Raw genomic sequence first — 15417 nt, forward strand, 5'->3', positions numbered from 1 at the left:
GTGCTGTACTCGTAACGAATTGACATGCTATGTTTATGTGACAACCTTACTAAATGTCTGTGGTGGGTTTTAACAACACAATTATCCATAATATAGGTTTTTTTTGGGTTAGATCGCGAAAATATAAATGTGTCGTTAAACCCGCCACCACCTGACACAGCCAATTAGTAAGGTTTAGCACAAAACATGCCAATTCATTTATATTTACGCGATCTAACCCAAACACCTCTTATGATGTATTACTTGATTTGCTACCATGACTTCTACCTTGGTCAGGATCAATGGGCGCTCACATAGCTATAAGTACACATTTTGCTTGCTTTATTATTGTTGTGTCAGTATAAGAGGTGTGCTCGTTAATTAGATGTTAAGCTGATATTAAGTGTGACGTCTTCTTCAACGGCGGAGCCCTACCTTATCGGGGCAGAGAGGCTTGATTGCTTTGAAGACCTGAGTTGCTTTCCTGGTTCGAGGAACACATGCCAGTCAGATACTCAGTGAGAGATGAGACAAAATGTGCTCCCTTCACCAACCGGCACTGACCGGCGTAGTGTCAGCATCCCCCCCCCCCAAACTATTGCTGATAATGATGACATGTCAGGTTCTACCTGAGGGATTTGTTGCGCTGTGGGTGAGAGAATGATCTTTGCAAAATGATATATTATCTGATATATTTTCTAGCTACTTTATAAAAGCTGCTTTGCAAGGGTTATGAGTGGTTCAATGAGGGTAGCTAAAAGTGATATCGTGAATTGGAATGGGGGTATGGGGAGGGAGGTTAGTGGGTTCGGGAATTACGGGGTTACCTCGGGATGTAGGTAAGGGTGGGCCAAGGAGAAGAGGTGGGTGTTGGGGAAGGAGCAGAAACTCAGCAGGGAGGAGGGGTGCTTCTCGCTTCATGTGGAGGGGAAGTTTGGGGGGCAAGTAGGGAAAAGGAGTGGAAATGGGATTGTGCTCAAGGAGAGGGGGGGGACGGTTAGTAATAGGAGAGATTAAAAGTGGAGCGGGCGGGAGTGGACATAAAACGAGAGACAATCTTGGTGTAATGCTGCATATTATTGTTACAATTAGAACCTTTTTTCTACTGGACAGCTCATGATGGTACATGTAGATTGTTCCACATTGGCTTTATTGACTTTCTGTAAAATCACTTCATTAAGCTTCATGTATGTTTATAAGGAGGCTTGAATGTGCTTGTTTTATTGAACGTATTTAAACAGCAGTTATATTATGCTAAGCACACACGCACATAAGGATTAGCATTTGTTACTGAATGTTCACATACAAGGTATGTGCATGCAGATGTTTTCTAGTTCACCTTGAGCAGTCTACCTCTGCTCATGTTTACACTTAACAGTTTTTACTTTCTCCTCTTTTAATGTGGCGTGCCTCAATTAGTGCTCTTTTTATGCAAATGATACATCCGGGCCAGGGAGTCAGGTGATGTCAGGGGGAATATTGCTGAGTTAATTTAGCTTGTGTCAATGCAGTTAAGTATAATTAAGTTCGACCTGTGCTTTATTTGCCTTGATTGGCTTTTGCTTATTTTAGTGACCCAAGTCACGCTTGCAAATTATACCATCATAGTCTTGTGACTTTTGATAACAACAATATCAGAACAAGATTAGAGTGCAAAGTATAGAAAAGGTAAACGAATACAACTAAACTCTTCTTTTTTTCTTAGCAGTTAATGCCCAATTAGCTATTCGCTTATTTTTCAGAAGCCACCTGGCCACGATTTGGTACCGTGAATTACGTTCTGCACTGTTCCCAACCAACGCTGTACCGTGATGCATTGCACAGTTCCTATGATCACTGTTTCATTGCTTTCATGGCTTTATTTTGGTGATTTCGAAAAGTTTTTGGTTTGGCCATGTTTGTTTGTTGTAGTACGGAGTAAGGCTGTTGGCCTTAATCTAAGTTGTCTTGTGGTTGTTGTTGTTGTTTGACTTGCATCCCACTGGGATTTTTTCACACAGCGTTGGTGTACAGTGCTTTTTCTGCAATATTTTCCTGTCTTTTCTTGGATTTTCTGTTTGCACTTAGTCACATAGTCACTTTAGGATGTTTTCTTGTTCATGTTTTTGTTTTTTGTTTGTTACGGTTGCACCCGATTCAAGAGCCGAATGGCTCACAGGGCTATACCTAATAAATGAACTTGAACTTGATTCATTTAAAATTTTACCAGAAATTGAGTCGGCGATTTAATGTATATTCTTAAAGCTCACAATGTGTTATATGAGCTGTATGTAAGAATACATAACATTTCTTAGTGTTTATATATTATGGATTCATATGACCCCTATAGCCAATTTTTTTAAATTATTTAACATTTTACCTGGAAAGCCTCACTGTTTGACCAATACCAGTGACATTGTAACCAGTGGCCTGTACATTAACCAAACATGAAACTCATTGTCTTGAATCTAATTATGATCTTAAATCACAACCATTAATCTAATCACCAGGGACAGTGAATCAGTACAGCCTTAGTGTTTGCTATAATATGGTTGTGAATAGCCTTCAAGTTTGATTTGTAATAAGAAAAATATTTAGATAAAGTAGGAAATCCAGTTGGGCATGTATAATTTCTAAACACTTCGTGATTTCAGAGGGCGGTGGTGTTTTTATGCTAAAGGTATAATTACTGTCATAGTCGTATTTTTATTTGGAAGAGGCTGTACCATGGTGACAGCACATGATGGAATGTATTATGCCTTTTGATGACGGCTATGAAGGGTAAACACTCACAGTGGAGTCAATACACTTTGGGCACGTTTCTTTTTACAGTTGTCCTCTTCAGGGCCATGAGGTCAAGCTCTGCCTAAAATTTTGCTCTATCAGTATTGAGACTTTGCCGATTAGGCATCAGTCCCAATAATAGTCAAGGGTGTGACATTGTTCTGCAGAGATGGTTGGATTTGGCTGTAAAACAGATACAAAAAACCTAAATAAACCGAACAGGTCATTCATGTCAACGGATCAATCTTGTTGTCAATAACTTCTGTTGCGGTTAGGTTATGTCTTCGAAGGTCATGTAATTGGAATTTTTTTGGAATCCCAATTAGCCATTACTTTCCCTGAAAGCAGTGTTTTATATATACTGACAGTTGGTAGTTATCAAGGAAACTATTTTTGTACTGCCTGTTTTTGGCAACAAAGGTCACACGTAATATTAATTTTAATGTTTCTTATGAAGTCACCTAGTTCTTTGTACAGTAAACCATTTGACTTGCTGTTGGCCACACAGTTTTAGCTTCACATGAAGAATTAAGATTCCCAACATCGGTGGCAAATTGTATCTGAACTAGTTTTGCACCCACCATTTTCCCTCCATCAAGCCACAGTTACCAGTGTGGTGAAGAAGTCAAACAACTCCCACCATCGACACATCATGGGGAGGCCTTGATCCTGCAGTAGATAAAAAAAATGGCTGTAAATTATGATTCACAACATATAGCGCAGTTGCTATATTCCTCGCTATCGGCACCGCATGATCATTTCCGCACTCTCGCTTTCCCCCAGAGGAGTTTGTGGCGCACGGGAGCGACGTTTCGTGTCTGGCTCTCGGCCGCAACTCTGGCCGCGTCATGACAACGGGCGGTGAGGACCACAAGGTGAACCTGTGGGCCGTCGGCAAGCCCAACTGCATCATGGTACGTGGCCTGCAGACGTTACGATCTTGCTCTGTATTTGTCAGCTGCGTCGGTGTTGTAGCAGCGAACGTGTGTATGTACGTTGGACTTCTTTAGCACCGTACATAGCTGACTGCGCTAATCGGAGGAGTGGGGATGAGCACCAAACTAAACGGACAAAAACACATGCAGAGTATGTTAACATCTGTGATGGGACACGTGTCAAAACCAATACGTTATGCCAATATTTCCCTGCAGTGATATCAGTTCAAATGTGTTTTTTAAGCCACTGCATCAGGCAATGTTTATACCGCGCCTTTTATAGAAATGCCTTCCAATGTGTCATGTAGTGAATAGAGATGAAATTCTGTTATTGTGCATTGCACTAGCAAAAAAGACAAATTACTTTCTGAGCAATGCAGTATAAACATGAGAAAGAGACATAATTATCCAAAGAACGCTGCTAGAAAGTAAATGTATATAGCACAAGGCAGGCGCAGAGATGGTAAAACATAACTATAAACTCTAGTTTCCATTTTAAAATGCAGTCGCAAGTGTTGGCCGATTGTGTCATATGTTTTGCATGGTATTGAATGATCCATGTTGTTAAATTGCTTATGTGCTTAGGTACCAACTTGGTGAACAGATTGAGGTCATATTTTTGTGTCGCTGCCCATGGAATTAATGAAAACAACACGCTTCGTTTTACAGTGTGGTGTTGGTCACCTCGAAGTGGCATGCGCACCTCATCCAGTGCAGTGTCAGTCGTGCACGTTAAATGTGGTGCTGCGTTGCAGTGGTTTTCGTTGCAGTGTGACGTAACGGTTAATAATAAATGGTGGAAGCCTTGTTTTACAAATACCGACGCAACGAGTTCACCATCATGACAGGATTTGCTCCGGTCAAACACGGTTTGTGTGACGATTTCTCTGAATCCAAATTCACAGTGACAGGCTAATCAATGTATGACTGCTGCATCATGGAGGTGTTGCCCACGGGGGTGGTTCTGGCTTGTCAGTTGCCTCGCTCGCTCCAAATGTAACCCGTGACAGATTCGTCAGCGTTTTTACATGCCTTGCATACCCAAATTTGAGTTGTCGCAAGCAAAATTAGATAATAATATTGATTCAAGTGTTCTATGGGTATCAGTAAATATTTCTAATAATTTAAAAGCAAGGCTTCATAATATTATTCTCATGTTTAGGTATGACAGTGCACTTGACACATCATTTATATTTCTGCTGTCCAGTCGATGTGTCATTCCTTTCATTGACAGGGAACTCGCTGCCAAAGGGTACATATATAAAATTATTTCTTCCATATCATTCAGGCTTTCTGTTCATCTTAAGGGGTCAATTCAGTGTCCACACAGTGCAGAGTATGAGTCGGCCCTGGATTATTCAGCATACCAAGTCAGGTGTGGCCAACGTGCACTGCTTGTAAATATGCCATTCGTTCAGTCAATTGTATTGACACTCCCCGATGTCTGCTGGCTAGAAAAGGGGTTGAGTCATTTTGTTCCACATTGTGGATTTTAAATTGAGCGATTATTTTTCTCCATTCCTGCAAATGTCACTTCTGATAAACGTCAAGATGTCGGAGTGGCTCAACGACTGAGCAGGCTAACCACACTTTTAAAGTCTACCCAATTGTTGTTAAGCTGAAGGCCATATTGCAGTGCGAATAAGAATCCATAAAGGAGTTCAACATTTGTACAGTTCAACATTCGTACATACAGACTCTGACTTTTGAATGCAAGGGCTGTGGCAATTACGTTGTGTAATTGTAGTAGCGATGCTGAGGACACAATCCTTGTGTTGATAGCTAGAAATTGTCAAATATAGAATAAATGTCCTGTGTGCATTTTTGTTTCTTTTTTGTGTTCCTGTGTTTTAACATCACATGCTCCCTGTCCCATGTGTTTGCGTGTGTATGAATGTCTTTCTGTTTACCTTTGTAGCGTTTTAACGTATTATTATCAACTTGTGTGTTCTAAAATGTACAAGTGGTTTTTATCGTCCTCTTGTGGTTGTCTAGCGGCATTTGCTCCAACTTGCTTAATGATTAATGGCCATGTGTGCAAGGGAGTGGACGTGTGTGCAGATTAACTGGCAGTGTTTCAACACAAGAGTTTTGTTTTTCCAACATTAAATGTCATACATCAGGAGATGCAAAATCAGAAACCCATTGGTTACCACTGTGACTGCAGCTGTCTTGCTGGAATGTTAAAAGCCTTCCTATGCTTTCTGTTTCCGTCATTTGGAACGTCGGTGCCTGTATTTGCATACGTTTGCCTATGTTTTCAGGTGAATGCATGCATGCATTTAAACCTATTGTTTACATACAGTATATGTGTGTGTTTATGCTCAGTGTGGCCGGTGCAGTGTTTAACATACTATTCTTACTCCTGGTAACCCGGATTCAATTGTTGGCCAAACATGTTACGGATGGAAATTGATATTTAATCCTCTTCTGGGCCTCCTTCCCATATGTCGACTTTGCCCAAAATGTATACCTAGTATGATGCAAAGAACATCAGCACGAAGATGACAAGAGTGTTGAGGCATACATTTTTACCTCACCACCACTGTGTTCCATACCCACCTTAACCACTTGTTTTGACTACATTGAGTATTTTTCTCAGCGTCTTATCTCATTATTTCATGTATTCGTTCGGTTGCCGAACAAATACGTTATAAGGTCGCACTCATTACACACAAAGTGCTTGCCGCACATGAACCACAATACCTTGCCGATCTCAAGGAGCATAAACCGTCACGCAAATTATGGTCATCCTCACAGTGACTTTTGGCTAGCCACCGAACAAAGATGGTCACTGCATCACGCGCTTTCAGATGCGCTTTTGTAGCCGTCTGGAACGCTCTTCCTTGCAATATTAGGAAGCCACTGGAGCTATGCACTCGGTGAGGCCGACACATGAACACGTTGTAAAGAGGCCGCAACTGGTTGCCCCTTCAATTCTGCATCTATGCGCTTTGAAATCATCTAGATTGAAAACTCATTTCTTTAAAACTGCTTTTTGTGTTTAATTTGTTGTCCTTCCCCCGCACCTCCGATTAGCACTTTTGGCTACGTACGGTGCGAAAGAAGTTCAACATACATAAATTCACCCGTACATCTTCCCCACCGAATATGCATTTGCCGCCTGCACGCTGTGTTTCTAACAGAGCCTGTCGGGGCACACGTCCCCAGTAGAGTGCGTGCGGTTTAAGGACACGGAGGAGCTGGTACTCGCCGGGTCGCGGTCGGGCGCTCTCAAAATCTGGGATCTCGAAGCCGCCAAGAGTAAGTGTCCACCTTCCTCGTGCTGCGCCACCAAAATTAATTCGTCGACATCTCTTCTTAGGCGCGCAAATGAAGGTGTCGTCAAATGGACTGGCATTCAGTTTATCTTTCTGTTAGTAGCGGTGTACTTGAAGAAGAAATTTACCGAGCCAAGAAAATATGTAATTGTTTTGACTGAATTTCTCTGTTGTTGCAAGCCATAATATTCTCCAGAAGGCAGCCAGACCAAAATATATACATATTTCTTACAAGTTACTTAACAAAAACAGTCTGTTAATATTTAAATTAATATCTTATTTAATGTATAATCTCAAAACATTTTCTACTTTATAGTTTTATATTTTTTATTCAAGAAAGGCTTGTTGAGTCAGTTTTTTTATTTTTAAAAGGTCCTAACTTTGTAAGAGTTGGGCAGTTATTTCTAGTATTGTTGCATGTGAGCAGAAGCCAGTGTCAGGAGAGTTCATACTTCCAAGGAGCTAGTCTGTCTTATTTTATAGTCTTAGGTAATGACATTTTCACAATATTTAAAAGCAAGGTATAATTGTTCGTAAAATCAGTGGCCATATTTTAAACGTGTAAAACAAAAAGCTGTTTTTGAACTAAATATAGCGTCAAACCAGTGCTGTGACGCTGTGAATCCAAGAAGTAATCAATTTGTGTGCACTGAGCTTTAATGCAGAAAATTCAACTGTCAAGCCAGGCATTCGATCATACATGGCCTCAGCACCTGCCTTAGCCACACGGGGGGGGGGGGGGGGGGGGGGGGACCATCGTGTTTCTAACGCCTCGCTTTGTGCTCCGTGCGTGCCGCGTGGTTGCCCTCCGTAGTTGTGCGGACGTTGACGGGACACAAGTCCAGTGTACGGAGTCTCGACTTTCACCCGTATGGGGAGTACGTCGCCTCTGGCTCACTGGACACCAATGTCAAGGTGTGATGCCTATGTCCGCTTGTGTGAAGCTGAGCGATGGTTTTTTTATAATGTCGATTTGTCGTATGAGCTGCTGTGTGTTACCAGGCTGCTGCAGAGAGTCTTAATCCATAACTCACACAGCCTTCCCAGTATGATACCACCACACTGAGTCCTCAGCCCAATATGTTAAAACAAATCTGATTAATTAATATATCTATTAAGATCAGTGATCTTTTTCGTGATGGAAGTCTGCATAAGCATATTTGTGTAGGATCATATTTATTATCCAGTATGTTGACAGGATATATCATTTTTTAAATAAACCATTGGCCATGAATATTGGTTTGCTTCTCATGAATGACTTGAACATTGAGCAATCTGCTTCACCCATCATTGTGATTGACAACACTAGGCTTCAGAGTTCATATTCCTACTGTTGCTGTCATTTATCCTATTGGTAATGTGTTGCGGCCTCTGGCGGTCACTGCACTTGGAAACGGAATAGCCTGTGTTGGAGTTACAGGCAGTGGTCTTTTTGTCACCAATCTGGCATTCGAGCTGAATTTGAACCGAATATTCTGCCAGTCGCGTATAGCTGTCACGGCAATGAATGTTGCATGACTGGTTTGAAATTGCAACGTTAACAATAAAAAAAATAATGTTTTTCACAGCTCTGGGACATCAGGCGCAAGGGATGCATATTCACCTACAAGGTAAGATTTAACAGTTTAGCTCTAATCTAGATTTGAAGTTTTCGTGACTGCTGGGATCCATACTCTTTGGTTCTTTCGGTAAAGTCACGTAGGTATAAAATAAATTAATTTAATCACGACGTTTTGGGCGCAACACAAGCGTCCGTCATCAGGTGGGACAACCACAGCAAGAAACAATTGCTGAAGTTTAGCTCTCTTTTTTTGTCGAAATGCGGAGCATGTCCTGCCAGTCATCTTTAGCTGACTTTTGTCAGGGTAATGTATCAGTTAAGATGAAACTCTGAAGCTCTCAAAGGGGTGAGCATCATAATGCGTTGGTATATTTACGTGAATAAAAAAAAAACTGCCGTCATGAATAAGAGAAGATTATAATTGATGTGGGCTTAATGTATTTGAGGACTTTTTATGTTTAAAATAATGAATTATATGTAAATACATAACAAACTTTCCACTTTTTGGGTAAATCTTGTGAAAGCTATACCCATTCCATATCTTACTTTCTGATCACTGTAATTTTCCCATTGGTTGGCCTATCTGAAAAGCAACAGTGTTTGACTACACAGAAAAAAGCATTTTTTACATTTTGTACAAGATTCGAGCGGTAACGGTGCACTTCCCACATCAAATCATTATCAAAGTCACAAAAAGCGTGACTTGAAGTCAGGATTTGGGACGGCGTGTGCCAAATCACCTGTGGATGCACTGCATCAGAGAGGAGGTTGGCTTATACGGCTGCCAACTTAGCAGTAGACCATGGACCCACATCAAATAATCAGTGGGGGGTTTCAAATCCTTGCATCACCGCTACACACAATGGGTAACTCCAAAGGAAATGTCCCGCATCCATATTGTGGCCCCAACAGAGGCACTCTGTCCTCTGCCATTGCTACCAGCACAGAGTTTGAAGTTCGTATCGCATGGCTGAGTTTCATTATTATTCTTATGATTATTTTTTTTTTATTAATCCCAAAGGGGTGCACCCTTGGAGAATCATGGTGGACCCTGACATGCAGAAGTGGTAGTGTCAAATGCTCCATCATGGTCATTTAGCTTTTATTATTTAAATATGGTAACATGTTTTTTTTCTCCACCATGTTTTTTTAAAAATTACATTAAGGTCACAGCTGAGATATCACAGTGCTCTTCACATTAGGCTGCAGTTGTGTAAGTGAAATGGGCAGAGTGTGGGTGGGGGGGGGGAGTAAAGGAGCATAAAGAACATTTTGTGAGTTTGAGGCAGTGCACTTAGTTAATGAATTTGAGATTTTAATCCGAGGTTTTCTTGTGCAATATTTCTAGAAAACTGATGCCCGCTCGTCGCTCCGTCGTCCAGAAGGTGGCAGCAGTGTCCTCTGTACGAGCCGAACTGTCTCGTTGACATTGCCTCGTCTCCTCTCTCCCCCCTCCCTGGCCACCATGCCACAGGGCCACACAGACTGTGTCAACTGCTTGCGGTTTAGCCCTGACGGGCGCTGGATCGCATCTGCTGGCGAGGATGGGACAGCCAAGGTACCAGCAGCTCGCACAGTCGCTGGAATCAAGAGTGCTAGTGCCTAAGAGTCTTGCTCCCTCTTTTCGGTTTGAATTCTACTGTTTAAGAATGTCCTGCTTTGGTGCGTAGTGTAAGTAGGATGCGTGCAGTTATTTGTGTATTTTATGGAAGTGGGTGGGCTGCTACAAACCTGGCGACATGGTCACAGCTCATGTTATTGTCAACTCAGCCTCAAATCGGTTGCTTGTGCCATGTGTAAACATCATCACTGGGGAGATAAATGTGGTCAAGTGTGGTGCTCGCCATACCACCCCCCCCCCTTGTGTGCCATTCAGGCTTGGTGATTCCATCAGAACTTTGCCCAAAGTCTGTGAAAGGCTATATGAGGATCAATTTTTTTATGTTCAGAAATGATGGCTTGATTATTGGCATACTACTCAATGGCCCACACGACCTAGTTTCGATATGTGGCCACACCACAATTGGTCTTCCTAGTCAGGAAAGGGTACCTGGTATAATGAGGCAACATCATTACTGGCGAGACGACAGATGGTGGTACCATTGCTTCACATCGTGTGCTCGACTGGACTTCAAAATCCGTGTCCTCAATAGAGCATTATGATAAATGTATTATGCAATGACCTACACTGTTCATATTCACATTATTACTTGGGTTAATGTGATGTTTAAATTGTGCCAATTTCTGAATGCAATATTGTCATGTATTATATACATAATGAATTATTACTTAATCCTGAGCAGTACTAATTATAGGTGGCCCAATAGGCCAAGGTCAGTGCCATACATTTGTGACTTTCTCTACAGATGAACGTCGCTTACCTGAACACGACTGCGATATACGCAGTAGGATTCATAACATTTCCTTTTAAGTTTTAATTAGTCTAGGTAATTTTAATGATTGAAATTCGACTGGTAAAAACTGGTGGATGGTTAAATTGTATTTATGGCTGCCGCACGCATTAGCCATGCCGTCAGGTGGATTTTAAAATGAAGGGGAAAAAATTAAATACATTCCTCACAAATTGCAACTGTAAAATATATATTTAATACACAGTCCTAGACACTTCATTATTGCGAAGGTCACACATTTTTTTGCAACGAAATTGTTTTTTCAATTGTCCACCCAAGTGCGCATTGAGCAGTTTACCTCCCATTTCAGTCCCACGTGTATTTACTGCACCCCCCCCCCCCCTCATTCTTCTATTGTGGAGGTATGATCCCAACCATGAATAGTTAATGTGTCACGAGGGCACATCTGCATTTGTGCTATAAATGTTGCAAGCTTTGAAAAGCAACTCGGAGCGAGGAAAGCGTGCGTGTATGAAAATTTAATGATGCTGGGTCTCCTCGGATCTGAATTTCCATACTGTACGTGAAAATGACCCTTGTGGAAAGGAGACGTAACATAAAGCATAACACTCGGCAGCACACGGCAGTATTTATGGATTTTTTTAAAAATCGTTATGTAAGGGTGTTTTTATTTCACCCAAATAATGGGTTTATTGGAAGTGATAGATATGCTTGGGAAGGATTCATTTTTCGCCCTTTTTGCTCTCCCAGCGTTTACAGTAATAGTTCTCTGGGGCATCGTGATTTAATAATAATGATGGCTATTTTGAATCTTCAGCAGCCTCGCTGAATCACAAGACTTTCAGGAGGTTACTGCATTGGGATGTTTGGTTAATACCAGGAATGAGTGTTTGGCTTGTGGGAGGAAAAGAGTGTAACAAGATAAAACCGATGCCGTTAACACATGGCAACGTTGGAGGTTACCCATACAAGTCCTAACCAGGCTCGACACTGCTTAGCTTCTGAGGTCCTATGATCAGCTGCTTTTAATACGAGTTGGTGTTATATTCAAAATTAATTCGTTTACATATTCTACAGAGTATACTGTTGCCCTAGACGGTCCTTGAAAATGTACAAGCATAATGATTTGTTTTTCTTTATTGCTGCAACCTGATGTAGGGAGTTCCCATGCAATCAGGACCAGCCATATCTAGTAATGCACTGCTCCATCATCATCATCGGAGCAACTGGTAATTGTAAACCTAAGCAAGATAGCCATTTATTTAAAGTGGGGGGGGGGGGGTTGACAAAATAACATGTGCAAGTATAACATTTCACAACTGGATTTTTTCGTGTGTGCTATCATTGATGATTATTCTGACACCATACAACACACCACATTTGACAACCTGGTTTCACTTCATATGGACTCAAACCCAAAGACCTTGGTGGTGCTGGATCACATACTGGAACGTGGGCAGTTTAATTAGTATTATCCTCACGAGCCATTCGGTCACCTCCATTTGGTGCACAGTATTGATTGGTATGCTGAATGAATGATTGAACATGTCTAGGTGTGTGTCTGTGTGTGCATGTGTGGCGAGTGGTAGTGTCATGCACCGCGCTACGAACCCGGGAACCCGAGTTCAATTCCCGCTCATGGCCAACACCAGTGACGATTATCTGAACCACTCCTGGGCATCCCCTAGGTCGACTCAGCCTCAAATGAGTACCTGGTGTGGTGTGTAAACATCACCACTAGGGAGATGAAGGCGGTCGGGCGTGGTGCTGGCCACCCACCCCCTCGTGTACTGTTGCGGCCTTGATAGGTGCTCGCTAATAGCACTTGTCCCTACAGTCTGTTAAGGCTATATGGGGGATCTTTATCTTTATGTGTGGCGAGTGGTAGTGTCATGCACTGCGCTACGAACCCGGGAACCCGAGTTCAATTCCCGCTCATGGCCAACACAGGTGACGCATATCTGAATCGTTCCTGGGTCTCCCCTGGGTCGACTCGGCCTCAAATGAGTACCTGGTGCGGGAGTGAGACAATCGCCACTGGGGAGACAAAGGCGGCCAGGCGTGGTGCTGACCACTCACCTCCTTCGTGTGCCGTGCTATAAGGGAGATTTTTGTGTTTGGTGTTACAGCTTTGGGACCTGACTGCTGGCAAGCTGCTGTACGAGTTTACAGATCACATGGCTGCTGTCAGCTCACTGGAGTTCCACCCCAACGAGTTCTTGCTTGTCACGGGCAGTGCCGACAGGTGGGGCTTTTACCGCACGCAGAGCTGCTCTGCTCGGCAACTCTTCCCTCGTTTATAGTTTTTTTTTCTCTCCTAATATTTGGCAGTGTATCGTCGTAACGGAACGTTTATGAACGTGAAAAAATGCGCAACTTTTAGTGATGCTGATTCAATAGGACGTGTGAATGGTGGAGTACTGGGGCTATTGGCAAAAGCGGAGTTTCATTTTGTAAATTTGCTGTCCACATTTATCTTCATGTAATAGCCCAAAGACAATATAGCATTAGCCTTTGAGCTCAGTTATTTTTTGCAATTTTTTATAAATAAATAATTTGCTATCAATGTGATGGATAGAAATGCTATCGGCCATTGTTTATACGTAAAACATTTTATTGCTACCGTCTGTTGCTGTTGTATCATTCAATCGTTTGAAAATGTTTACGTGCTGTGTTTAGTCTGTGTACAGTATTATCTATTGTGTAAAATAATTTGTTGAATTTGCTGGAGAATAAAGCGGCTGAATTTGTTTGTGTTCGTCAGGACGGTGCGGTTCTGGGACCTTGAAAAATTTCAATTGGTTAGCGCCTCAGAAGGGGAAGCTTGCGGTGTCAGGTACCCGCACCATTAACATCCACCCGTACCATACAGGCACACACTAACGCTGTCAGAAAGTAACACCCAACCCATCCATACAGTAAGCATCAACGCAGGGGACACTGGCACAAAGTATGCCCACACCTCGGCCACCCCTACCCTGGGATCACCTGGAATGAGGAATACGACTTTGCTCTATTTTTGTGCATGCACATTGCACTTTGAAATGTGAGCTAACACCCGCTCTCCAGTCGGTGAAATTCCCTATCAACTAGAAATGTCACGGGCAAAAAAAAAAAATGCCATGACTAGCTATTCCCCTTGCACAGCCATTACAGGGAACGCACAACAGTGTATGATCTCAATAATAATAACTTAGATTTATAAGGTGCCCTTAAATAATGGGTCTCAGAGGGCTATGCATATAAAGGAAGGGCAATAAGCGAGAAGTAACCGGGGAGAGAAAGACTAAAGAGACGAGAGAGATCACTAGAGAGAGAGGAGGCCTTGTTAATACAGCTGGTGGGATCTTCAGCCGGGAATTGGTCTCCATCGACGGCGAGTTCCTGACCTCCCAAATGCGAGGGAATTCCAGAGTCTGGGTATCGTGCAGACAAAAACCCGGTGGTCACCCCAGGTTCGAAGCCTGGAGCCCAGTTACGCTGAGTAGGGTGCAATCGGTTGATCTTAGAGATCTGAGTGGCGAGAAGCCCATTTAAAGCCTCGAACACAAGTAGGAGAATCTTAAACTCCAATGCAGGTTTGAACTGGAAGATAATTTTAAGTGGGGGCATAATTTTGCATCGCAGTTTAATCTTAACTACAAGCCTAAACTGGTTAAAAGTTATTATTCCTAATAAGGGTAGATGATTGCATATGTATTCTGTTGTATATTTACTGATGGCTAAAAGCAGTGGATAAACACACCCATCAGCATCCGTCAGGTCCCAGCTGTACCACAATCTGTCTCACTTACATTCACCAATCGTACCACCCTGTATGCACAGTGGTCATGTGTTGTGTCTTCTGTCCTTTTGCTGCCATTCTATCGATAGTCATCAAACAACTATAATCCTTTTCGTTATGTGTCCTGTCAAATCCCACTTACATGTTTTAATGGTCACATTGCATTCTTGCCATGGTGTTTCAAAATGTCGCACTTTCATAGGGGCCTGTGAAAATGAGTGTTGTTAAACGATCTTTGGCTACATAAACGGGTGGTTCCCTGTGTCTCCGTGTGTGCGCTCCGATCACCTTTTCGGCCTAGGTGCGTGCTCTTTAACCCGGACGGCTCGTGCCTATTCAGCGGCTCCCAAGACATGATGCGCGTCATGGGATGGGAGCCCTTCCGCTGCTTCGACTCGCTGCACGTGGGCTGGGGCAAGCTGGCTGACCTTTCCATCCTCTCCAACCAGCTGGTGCGAGCTTCTAACCAGTTCCTGCCTCGATGCCCGATTGTACACGTGCCTGTCTTTACATATTAATACCTTTATATGTGTGTGCCGAATGAAATGTCTGCCATCATGCCTACCTCTTGACAGATGTTCTATTGTATCATTGTTCATTATCATGGATATCGTCGCCACTGTTTTTTGCAGCTGTCTCTCCCCGCTTTCATATTTTTGTTTGTTTCTCTCCTCGAGCATGCCTCCCTTTCGCTGCCAATTTCTCGAAAAATGTTCTAATATGTTAGCGGGACCCCCCCCCC

At 42.6% G+C, this 15417-nt stretch overlaps 1 protein-coding gene across 1 annotated transcript in view; it reads left to right on the plus strand.

Moving 5' to 3' along the window:
- KATNB1 (katanin regulatory subunit B1) overlaps positions 1 to 15417 on the plus strand; it is a 45143-nt gene that overhangs the window by 6260 nt on the left and 23466 nt on the right. Inside the window, exons 2-9 of the mRNA XM_061548747.1 lie at positions 3526 to 3656; positions 6824 to 6941; positions 7773 to 7873; positions 8527 to 8568; positions 9994 to 10077; positions 13021 to 13136; positions 13656 to 13727; positions 14977 to 15127. Coding sequence (XP_061404731.1) covers positions 3526 to 3656; positions 6824 to 6941; positions 7773 to 7873; positions 8527 to 8568; positions 9994 to 10077; positions 13021 to 13136; positions 13656 to 13727; positions 14977 to 15127 — 815 coding nt within the window. The remainder of the gene's footprint in view (positions 1 to 3525; positions 3657 to 6823; positions 6942 to 7772; positions 7874 to 8526; positions 8569 to 9993; positions 10078 to 13020; positions 13137 to 13655; positions 13728 to 14976; positions 15128 to 15417) is intronic.

Source organism: Lethenteron reissneri, chromosome 9 (assembly GCF_015708825.2).
Source record: "Lethenteron reissneri isolate LAM-NWPU_2019-01 chromosome 9, ASM1570882v1, whole genome shotgun sequence".
Taxonomy (NCBI): Eukaryota; Metazoa; Chordata; class Hyperoartia; order Petromyzontiformes; family Petromyzontidae; genus Lethenteron; species Lethenteron reissneri.